Source organism: Camelina sativa, chromosome 5 (assembly GCF_000633955.1).
Source record: "Camelina sativa cultivar DH55 chromosome 5, Cs, whole genome shotgun sequence".
Classification (NCBI taxonomy): Eukaryota; Viridiplantae; Streptophyta; class Magnoliopsida; order Brassicales; family Brassicaceae; genus Camelina; species Camelina sativa.
The window spans coordinates 34842007-34852868 of NC_025689.1; the positions used below are offsets into that span (position 1 = coordinate 34842007).

The 10862-nt window shown below is 43.1% G+C and overlaps 4 protein-coding genes across 4 annotated transcripts in view; 1 reads left to right on the forward strand and 3 right to left on the reverse strand.

Annotated features, from left to right (window-relative positions):
- Window positions 1–2621, reverse strand: part of LOC104788676 (calcium-transporting ATPase 12, plasma membrane-type-like) — a 4641-nt gene extending 2020 nt beyond the window's left edge. The window contains exon 1 of the mRNA XM_019245448.1: window positions 8–2621. Within this exon, the coding sequence (XP_019100993.1) occupies window positions 8–2506 (2499 nt within the window). The 5' untranslated portion in view covers window positions 2507–2621. The remainder of the gene's footprint in view (window positions 1–7) is intronic.
- LOC104788678 lies at window positions 3678–4459 on the reverse strand. The gene has a single exon (XM_010514455.2). It carries the CDS (start codon window positions 4446–4448, stop codon window positions 3924–3926), a length of 525 nt encoding a protein of 174 aa, XP_010512757.1. The 5' UTR covers window positions 4449–4459; the 3' UTR covers window positions 3678–3923.
- LOC104788677 (peptidyl-prolyl cis-trans isomerase CYP63) lies at window positions 4392–8425 on the forward strand. Its single transcript, XM_010514454.2, has 14 exons — window positions 4392–4694; window positions 4971–5050; window positions 5148–5202; window positions 5327–5415; window positions 5509–5533; window positions 5865–5903; window positions 5980–6097; window positions 6215–6375; window positions 6443–6767; window positions 6846–6940; window positions 7115–7259; window positions 7361–7657; window positions 7745–7822; window positions 8008–8425. The coding sequence occupies exons 1-14, from the start codon at window positions 4475–4477 to the stop codon at window positions 8255–8257; spliced, it is 1977 nt and encodes a 658-aa protein (XP_010512756.1). The 5' UTR covers window positions 4392–4474; the 3' UTR covers window positions 8258–8425.
- Window positions 8479–9987, reverse strand: LOC104788679 (2-methyl-6-phytyl-1,4-hydroquinone methyltransferase, chloroplastic-like). The gene is made up of 3 exons (XM_010514456.2): window positions 9259–9987; window positions 8851–9157; window positions 8479–8753 (listed from the first exon to the last, which is right to left on the reverse strand). The coding sequence occupies exons 1-3, from the start codon at window positions 9801–9803 to the stop codon at window positions 8595–8597; spliced, it is 1011 nt and encodes a 336-aa protein (XP_010512758.1). The 5' UTR covers window positions 9804–9987; the 3' UTR covers window positions 8479–8594.

Consider the following 10862-nt stretch of genomic DNA (forward strand, 5'->3'; position numbering starts at 1 on the left):
AAGGGACCTCACCGGCTGAAACTGCTGCGATGAAATTGATCACAAGAGCTGCAACGTTCACTGTTAGCTGAAACTGAATGAATTTCTGGATATTGTTGTAGACACACCTCCCCCATTTTAAGACTGTAGCAACGGATGTGAAGTTATCATCTAAAATGACAATGTCTGAACTTTCTTTCGCCACTTCAGTGCCCTGAATCCCCATAGACAGTCCAATATCTGCTTCTTTGAGTGCAGGTGCATCATTGGTGCCATCCCCTGTGACGGCTACCACGTGGCCTTTAAGTCTCAGACATTTGACCATTAGAAGCTTGTCGGAGGGAGATGACCTTGCCATGACCCGGATCTTCTCAACTTTCTGCATTCTCTCTTCGTCTGTATAGTTTCTGAACTGAACACCTTCTACAACGGCCTCTTCCTCATCTTCGTCATTGTGGTCCAGGATTCCACATTCAAACGCTATCGCTTTTGCAGTGAAAACATTATCTCCCGTTATCATCTTGATGGTGACCCCCGCTAGTTTGCAAGTTTCAACAGCTTTTGAGACACCAGGACGACATGGATCCTTCAGACCCACTATTCCCATCAAGTTCAAGCCATCTTCCTCTAATCCCGAGACGTTTGATGATACTTTATGGGCGAATGCTATGCATCTCAGGCTACTGGCCGCCATACCTTGAATTATTGCCTCAATTCTGTTCTTTGCGGTGGAGTCCAATACGTCAACAGACCCCGTGCTCGTGTAGTAGTGAGAACACATAGCTAGGACCATTTCAGCGGCTCCTTTCCAGTGTACATGGACTGTATCGTCAGATTTTCTTCGGACCAAAACTCCGCTTCGTTTTTTTGCCGAGTTGAAAGTCTCTACGCGGAGAACATCGTGTTTCTGCTTCACTGACTCCATATCCATACCCAGATTTAGCACTGTCCAAGACAAAAGAGCCTTCTCTGTTGGACTGCCCGAGAACTCAGGCGTTGATCCTGAGTCTGACACACAGACGCTTCCCGTCGTGTTTAGACCGGTGCCTTGGTAAAGCAGATCGAGAACGTCAGATGAGATCATCTTGGTAGAGTCTTCATGGATTGACTCTTGGCCAAGCCAAAACTTGGTTACCTTCATCTCGTTCAGTGTTAATGTGCCTGTTTTGTCTGTGCATATCACTGTCGCTGAGCCCATTGTCTCACACGCCGAGAGCTTTCTGACCATAGCTTGATCAGACATCATTCTCTTCATGGAGTAAGCCAGCGTCAGAGTCACAGCCAATGGCAAGCCTTCCGGGATAGCCACCACGACAATGGTGACAGCAGCTGCCACAATTCGCACCACGGAATTAACCACAGTATCAATAGGTGTTTTACTCCCGTTGTATTCTCTTTTACCCTCTTTCTCTGTGTTCCCTGTGAAGTAACGGACTAATAATACTACCAAAACAAGAGCAGCCACCGTAAGACCAACTTTTCCTATGGTGGAGGTCAGCGTATCCAGACGGACCTGCAAAGGTGTTCTCTCGCTAGAATCTTGGTTTATGGAGCTCATCGTCTGTCCCCAGGTGGTACTCATACCCACGGAGACAACTAGCATCTGGGCAAACCCGTCAACTATCTTCGTGCCAGAGAACAAGAAGGGATTATCCTTGAGATCCACTTCGAGATGGTCACTCTCTCCGGTCATACTAGACTCGTCCACCTGAAGTGAATGCCCATCCAAGAACAGACCATCAGCCGGAATCTGATCTCCAATCTTCAAGAAGACAACATCACCAACAACAACGTCAAAGATGGAGATATGTTGCCGCCTGCTGTCTCTAAGGACTTCCACTTTGATATTATTGCTTATCTTGGACAGCTTGTCGAACTGTCTTTCCTGCCTGAAGTTGCTGAGAGCAGAGACAACTATGACCAAGAAGACTGCTACGAAGATGCTTCCGCCTTCGTACCAACCTTCTTTGATGCCGTGTTCTTTGATTCCGAAGCCAAGGGCGAGAGTGGCACAGACCAACAAGATCAAGATGGTTAAGTCTTTGAAAGCTTCATAAACAAAAAAGAGAAGTCCTTTAGGCGGTGGCTTATGGTAGGTGTTAGAGCCAAAGAGGTCACGACGTCTACTGATTTCTTGCTCATTCCCATGGATCCCTTTGGTGGCGTTTGTCCTTAGGGAAGTAGCGACACCCGCAACGCCACCCAGCGCTTGGATTCCAGCTAAGTCCTTACCCTTCATGATCTCCACAAGTCGTTCCTGATCGATGTCAGGAACGTAAGAGAGAGGCATAGAGTTGATCTTTGCTCCATCAGTGGACTCGAGGGGTGTGTAGGAGAGAGAGAGGGAGTCATCAGATATTTTTGGATCAATCCTTGCGGGAACCGTCTCCTTAATGAGAGAAAGCATAGCCCTTACAGAGTAGATGGCAGCGTAGGCAAAACGCCAACGCCTCTGGGCCTTGTTGAGGCTGGGGGTGGTAAGGTTGAGCAACAGAGCACTGCAATCATATTTCTGGAGGTCTCTCATATGCTTTTGTGTGTAAAGAAAGAGAGAGTTTTTGGGGGACTAAAAGTGTCTCGTCTATATGTGGTGTGACTTGTAAGACACTTAAGACTCGGAAGAAATGATTTCTCTTCGAAACTCTGAGCTCGAGCTCTAATATTTAAATCTATATTTGGCCGCCTTTGGATTACACTTTTTCTGCTTAAAACTATTATATCTCTTGTATTAGTTTTTAACTTATCGTAGTTTATTTTTTCTAAGGCGGTGTAACCAACTAACCACTCAAAACACGTTGTAAACACGCAGACGCAGGCATGTCGATCAAAGGACATGGGCCGCACATCCTTTTGTACTTGTGTGTTGACTTATCTATTGGCTCTTGCTTGGGTTTCGAACCATTGTGTCCGAAAGAAAGAGTTAATCTGAGATTTGGTAATTTATGTAAAAACAGCCAATATGATGATGTAACAATATAGTGTGGTGTGGACAAGCCGTCATTGTAGAACGATGAGCAATAGCGTGCGTGTACCAACTTGCCGAATGCTTAGTCCGCAAGGACGAATATAAGAAATGGCCATAATAGCGAAAAGAAAGAATGGAAAAAGGATTAGAGCTTTTGAATCTTCTTCACCAACTTGTTTGCTATATCTATTAACTGAATTAATACTACTCAAATATGCACTTGATTGATGAATGAAACAAAACCGAGTTTGTCACTCCTACTTTTCCACAAAACCATTTTTACAGAAAGAGAAAACAAAAGGAAAAAAGAAGAGGTTGTTTGAATATAATAATAGAGAGTAAGTAGCGTGTGAGAATCGTCTAGGACAGAGAAGAAGGCTTATCATCAGTTCCATCCCCGAAACTTCGTAGCAGTTTCCATTTTCGTTGTCAAGAAATGGGAGCCTCATCATCTCTTTCTTTTTCATGTGACGACACACAGCAAGACTTAAAAAAAGCAGCAGCAGTAGTTGACTTTGTAAAAAACTAAAAACACAAAATAAGTTGACCTCCACTAAAACTAGACGTGACCACAGACCACCAAAGAAAGAGCTCTGCAGATTCAACATCAAGACGATATATCAATAAGGATTCTTGGCAAAGCAAACACTAAGAAACTCCTCATAATATCATCAAGTTTGCAGTTAATTGGCAAGGCTAGAGGTTGTAGACGAAACATAACGTATACAGAGGGTAACACACAACACAAGAGGCTTTGGTAGCTCAGTGACATACATTTGAAATTGATCAAGCAGTTATGTGTAGATATAAGAAACAAGATTCATTTAGAGTAGCACCAAGCTTAATCTCAAGAGTCTGTTTGAAGACCTATCATCTAATGAAATCTGAACAAACTAACCAGAAATAAGAAAAAGGGAAACATCATCATCATTCATCAGTATCACAGAATACACCATAACTAATGATCATCAGCCTGCAACTAATTAAGAGTTTGGTTTGACTTATAATGGTTTAGAAGATCCCTGGCTCTGCGGCACTTGGTCTGAGCCAGCGAAGCCAGCCCCATGAGATGACGCCACGTGCTTTCCTCCGGCATTGACGCTAGCCACACCAATCCCTCAACATCACTCGCGACTCGCGCCTCTAAAAACGCTCCAGAACACTTGTCTCTGGCGAAGCCCGCACACTTGTCCATGGCGGCAGCCACACATGCCTTAAATTCCCGCTCTTCGCACTTGTCTCGCTCCCTCATGTCGCCAGAGCCCCGCCACCACGGCGGCTTACAGTTCTTGGAGGCGGAGACGGCGCACCCAATCCTAGCACCTTCCTCGCACTGCTCCTTGATTAGGGTTTCGCAGCGCTTGAAAGCGGCTGACCATGAATCCAGGGATCGGAAAGCTAGAACATGAGAACCACCGGCGGGTACTGGTCCCCGGAGCAGCGGGATCGGACGGTCGAAGAGAACGGTAGTCGCGGCCGCAGAGTAGTCATCTGCATCTTCCATTTCAATTTGGAGGCCCATCGGGCTCGATGATGAGGCCGCTAGCCTATATAAAAATTAACATTAACTGGATTCACCACGTGGCAATATATAAGTTTTTAACTAAGATTATTTATTTATTTATTTATCCTCTCTTTTGTTTCTACTCTCTCCTCTCTCCTCTTCGTTTCTCATTCATAAAATCACCACCGTCTCCGTTTCAGTTTCAGTTTCAGTCTCCGGCTCGCTCGCTCGATCCGCTTAGAGTTGGTAAGTGTCTCCCGACCTCGCTTTATTTCTTCATTAGTATCATATCTGACTCTCGACTTTGGACAAGGAGCACTCCAGTCATCTTTCTCTCTGACTCTACTTCTTTTAGGGTTTATTTAGGGTTTTAGTTTCTTTAATAAGAGCGATATAAGTTTGATGGATCTGTTATTTTGGCTTCGATGTTAACTGCGGTGTATAATTAAATTAATTATCGGGGCTTTTATTCTACAATTTGTAGACCTTTCTACTTCTCACGGATGTTTTCCTTTGTTGTAGCAATGACTAAAAACAAGAATCCTTTAGTTTTCTTGGATGTATCAATTGGTGAGGATCCAGTTCAACGGATTGTTATTGAGGTATTATTACTTCACCACTCTGCTTTTTTTTTGTTTTTGCTTTCCCCTGTCCGTTTCTGTCTCGAGCTTCTTATGTTTTCTCCTGTGTCAATGGCAGCTTTTTGCTGATGTTGTACCCAAGACTGCAGAAAATTTCCGTGCACTGTGCACAGGTACCTTAGACTTGCTCACACCTATCTATCTCTGTCTCGGCAGATTGCAATTGACCCTGCTTTGCTTTGCTTTTTATAAGATTATGGGCTTCACAGTTCATTTGTTCTTTACTTGTTGTTGCAGGCGAGGCCGGCGTTGGAAAGACCACCGCCAAGCCTCTACATTTCAAAGGATCATCTTTCCATCGAGTTATCAAAGGATTTATGGCTCAAGTATGTATGCTTTGCTACTTTCTTTCTTTTTTTTTTGCTGTCCTAAAAAATTTGCTCTACTCTTCATTCACACTTTGGTTCTCTTTCTTGCAGGGAGGTGATTTTTCTAATGGAAACGGTAATTCTTCAAACTTGTTATCCTTTACACATGAAATTATATTATTTTCCACACCACTGTATATATTACATGACATCACAATATTCATTCTCTACGGTAACATATGTTTTTTGGTGATATATATACACTGTGGACGCATAGATTATCTAGTTAGTAGTTAATTAACACAACGGTTTCAGGAATTGACACAAGAAGCTTAGTTTATATGGATGATAAACAATAGCACTGTGGTTATGAAAATATGTACTAGGGCAGATACTCTTTGGAGTGCTATTACTGATGTACTCAGTTTTACCTGTAGTACTAATGCCCAAATTTTGTTGCTTTGCAGGCACTGGTGGGGAAAGCATCTATGGTGGGAAGTTTTCAGGTATAATTTCGTTTTCTCTGTTTCCGGCTTTGTGAAGTTGACTTCTTTTCTCAATTTATCCCTGTTATCCTTACAGATGAGAATTTTAGACTAGACCATGATGGAGCTGGAGTCCTTTCGATGGCAAATTGTGGCCCAAACACCAATGGGTCCCAATTTTTTATACTTTTTAAACGCCAGCCACATCTTGATGGGTATATCTTTGCTCCTACATTTTTTCGTTTTGTGAAATTCAAGTTCATTGTAAATGACATACAAGGTTTAATGCATTGTCAAGGTTACTGATTTTCTTCAATCATATTTTATTTTAGGAAGCATGTTGTATTTGGCAAAGTTGTTGAGGGAATGACAGTAATCAAGAAAATGGAACTTGTAGGGACGAGTGATGGCAAACCTACTAGTTCAGTTGAGATAATAGACTCTGGAGAAACGTCTCAGATAAGAGCACCTGATGTTTCTGAAAGAGAAAAAGGTAATGAAGTTAATCTTTGAATGTGGAGTTTCTAGATTAATGATGGGGATACACTAATGATTTTCAGGAAAATCAAAGAAATCAGACAAGGGCATATCTTCTGCTGATGTATCTGACCGTGAAATTAAGGGGACACACAAAAAAGAATCTAAGGACAAAAAGATAAAGCGAAAAAGAAGATACTCCTCGTCGGATTCATATAGCTCAAGTTCCGACTCAGATTCAGATTCGGAATCAGAAACATATTCATCCTCCTATGAGTCTAGTTCTTCCAGTGATGGGAAGCGTAGGAAGAGGACAACAAAGAGACACAAAGGCCGACGCGGGGAAAGAAAGATTAAAGGAAGAAATGGGAAAAAGATAGCCCGGCAAGATAGAAAACCTCGGCGCAGGTTTGACTATTAGTTCATGGTAATTTAATTTATTCGCTGCCAGTTGGTTTGCTTGACTTTATTAGTGTTTCCTTACAGAAACATGGATAGTTCGAGTGACACCGAGAGTAGCAGCAGTTCCGATGATGAGAGAGTGGGCCATGATAAAACCAGAAAGTCAGTGAAAGCCAAAGGTAAGTGTGCCTGTTACATGCACCCTGGTTCTTTCAACCTATTTGGCAACTACTTTTTGTATCCGAAGTTCATATGATGCATTACCCCTTGCAAGTAGGCGGTTCTGCATATATGCGAATCTTACACTCTTCTTAGAACTGATGGTGGAAAACTTTCGACAACTGTGCTTGTAGGAAAAGCTGCTGACTCTAGTCCTGCAGAGAAGAGCCTTCTGAGAAAGGAACCAGATTCCGTCCTGAAGAACAATGAACCTGTGGGTAATGGAAAGGCCACCAAAGCTGATCAACACGCAGACTTGGATGACTCAGTGAAATCAAGGTTTATATCCCTGGCTTTATGTATTTCAAGCTTTGCTTCTGCAATTTGGGGGTCTGATTTGTGGTTCCTGACAAACTTTGCCATTCTCTATTGCTATATAGGAGTAGGAGCCCAATTCGTAGGAGAAACCAAAATAGCAGGAGCAAAAGTCCTAGTAGGAGCCCTGTGAGAGATCTTGGAAATGGAAGCAGAAGTCCTCGTGAGAAGCCAACAGCGGATACTGTGGGGAAATCTACCAGAAGTCCATCTCCAAGTGGTGTGCCCAAGCGCATCCGAAAGGGGCGTGGATTCACCGAACGCTATTCCTTTGCTCGGAAGTACCATACGCCTTCTCCTGAGCGTTCACCTCCTCGACATTGGCCGGACAGAAGAAGCTATCAGGACAGGAACAGGGATAGGTAACGCAATCTATACATACTCACAACTGACAGCAAAGAAAGACATGTCTGCTGTCAGTACTAAAGCCGTTTTGTTTAATTTTGAAGGTATCCAAGCAACAGGAGTTACTCTGACCGCTCACCGAGGGGACGCTTTAGAAGCCCACCCAGAAGGAGCCCTCCAAGGTTTACTCTCTAATATCTCTGTATACTGGCTTTGGCTTGGGACGATATATAGCTTTTAAACCAGCACCTAGAGCCACTTACATTAAAATTGTTTACCCCCTTTTTTGGTGATATTAATTCTGGTCTAGCTGAATGACTTCAAAGCAATGTTGGATGTCCTCTTAACGCAGTGTTGTCTTGCATAGGTACAACCGAAGGAGAAGGAGCACTTCTCGGAGTCCAGATGGGTACCGCAGACGTTTCAGAGAAGAAAGCAGGAGCCGGAGCCCAAGGCGTCGTAGCCCTAGCCGGAGCCCTAGAAAGAGGCAGCCAATTAGCGAGGACCTTAAATCCCGTCTCGGGCCACAGAGACCCGTCTCTCCTGCAGCATCACTCAGCCCTTCTCCCCCAACCTCTCCATCCGGACAGAGAGGTCTGGTTAGCTATGCCGATTGATGAACACTCTACTATTTGGTTCCTGGTGACTTGCACAAGTTTTTGTTGTAATTTTCATATTTCATAATGCTTGTCGGATATGTTACTACTACTATACTTTGCTGCTTTACAGATTGTGGAAATTTATTAGATTCAGACTGATATTGGTAGAGTTGAGAGTTTGGGAAACGATGTTTGACAAAACAGTATATAAATAGCATAGATATCTCAAGTAAAAGAGATCCAAGAAAGAAGGTTCATGATATTCCGCTTGTTCGTAGATAGGACTCAAATCTTTCTTCACCATAAGATGATGGTTTACAATGATACATTGTTCATGTACTACAACAGATAGGGATCATATGGGTTGGTCTTTGGGAACGATCTGATCCTTGATCCACATGTAGATCGGGACTAAGACAAACCAGGCAGCCGCAAGGGTTCCCAAGAGGAAGCGCCCCAAGAATGAGAAGGGGTTGCTGACAGGCTTTTCAACGTCCTCTTCCTTTGGACCAAGCTGCAAGCAAATTTGAATGAGATATTTTAGCACAATGAAAGAGAGAAGAAAGCCAAAAAGGTGAGAAAAAGAGGTAGGTAGGGGCCGGGGGTAAAACCTGGAGAGGAGAGTCACCAGAGGCAGGTTTGATACCGGTGACAGAACAACCCATGATAAGGCCGTGCCTGCGAACACCACGGTACCACTTGGGGCCAATCCTCTTAAGCTGAACGTCCTTGAAACCAGCTTTGGTGAACCAGTCGATGTACTCTTCCTCCTTGGGGAAGAGCATCCACACATCAGCAAAGAAGCGAGAGAGCCAGAAGGTGGGGTAGACAGGGCCAATAAGACAGGCTTTACCACCGATCTTGAGAACCCGGTAGGCTTCCCTTATGCCTCTCTGAGGGTCCGGCCAGTACTCAATGCTGTGATGATTGATTGATAAATAACAACAACACAACACAAACGGAGATGGATAAGAGAAAGAAGCTAAAATTAATGGAGCAATGATTCGGATAGTGCAAACCTTCCAGCAGAGACGTATCTATCGGCATAATCAGTGGGGAAAGGGAGATCCTCAGCATCTCCCTCAACGATCTTGCATTCTTTCAAGGGCTCCTTCTGCTTTGCCTTTGCCAGCTGATGCGGGGACTGGTCCAGAATGGTGACATTCTTAGCTTTGACAGTCTTGACGATCCCCAGGGTAGTGAAACCAGTGCCGCCGCCAACATCGACCACGCGCATGTTTGGATGGCTGAGATCGGCGGGCTCGAGAGCGTCGTCCCTCATATCCTCGGTCCAATGCCCTGGATTGATGATATGGTCGTAAACGATGGATAAGAACCTATAGAACCAGTAAGCCTCTTTTTTGTGCTGAATGAACCTAGGTTGTGCCGAAGGCCGCGATGAGGAGGAGGAGGAGACGCTGCTGCATCTAGTTGCCACCGAGAGTCTGGGTGCGGCGGTGGTACGGGAGACGGAGAGCAAGGTCGGGCGAGGAATGGATCTGGAACCGGGGAAAGCTAAACCCTTGGGGAAGGTAATGGCCCCGTTGAGCATAGAAGAAGCCATGGATGACAGATCCGTTGAGTGAGTTAGGTGGTGAAGAAGAAGAAGAAGAAGAAGAAGAAGAAGAAGAAGAAGAAGCTTATCCTACTAGTAGTAATACTACTACTATCACCAATTCTCTCCGCCAAGGAAACAAAACAAAATGACTAAGACCCCCTCTTCTTACTGTTACTAAATCTTAATCTTAACTGAGTCGGTCAGCGATGTGATGACTCCAACCACATATGTCTACACTTTTGTTTACTAAAAAAAACGTTGTTAGAAACAGGTAAACGTTGTTTGTTGCGTTAACACACACTCATTTGTTGCGGCCCATGGGCCCATATGAATAATAAAAATGATTGGGCCTTTTGGGATTTTTAATACCACCAATGTAAAAAAAAAAAGGCGACGTCACTTTTGGAGAAAAGAAAAAATGCAAGGGAAAAGTGCAAAAGAAAAAATGTCAAAAAAGCCTGAAGTTATTTTGATTCGAACATTTGATACACAATTGTTTTAGATTTTAATAATAATACATCAAATAATAAAAAAATAATAAAAATGTGTCATTTAAAACCCAAAACAATTAGTGTTATTATTTTTTATATCCAGTATTTTCCAATTTCAATTTTACTTCGATTATCTAATTAATTATTAATTTTTAATATAAAAAACTATTGGTTTTCTTTTAACCATATCAAACCGGCAACAACAACAAATCTCGTCTCCTTCTTCTTCTTCTTCAGTTGTGGCTACGAAAACGGTTCCGTCGATGAGAATAACCAATGTTTATCACGCTGGAGAATCTGATTCTTCATGTCATGGCGGTGTGTATGAAAGTGTCATCTCCTTTCACTCATCCACAATGCCTCTTCATCACCATCGTTAAGAAGATTAAGAAACAAAGCATCATTTATGAAATTAACGATCTTTGCTCCTTTTCCTTCAACAGTCTCCAACGAGTTCAAGCTTTGATTCACAGAAGAAAATCTCAAAAAAATTGCCAAAGAAGTCAAGAATCCTTGTACACTTACAAAAATTCTTGATCTTTTTTTTTTTTTTTTTTTCCAAATGTCATCGCAG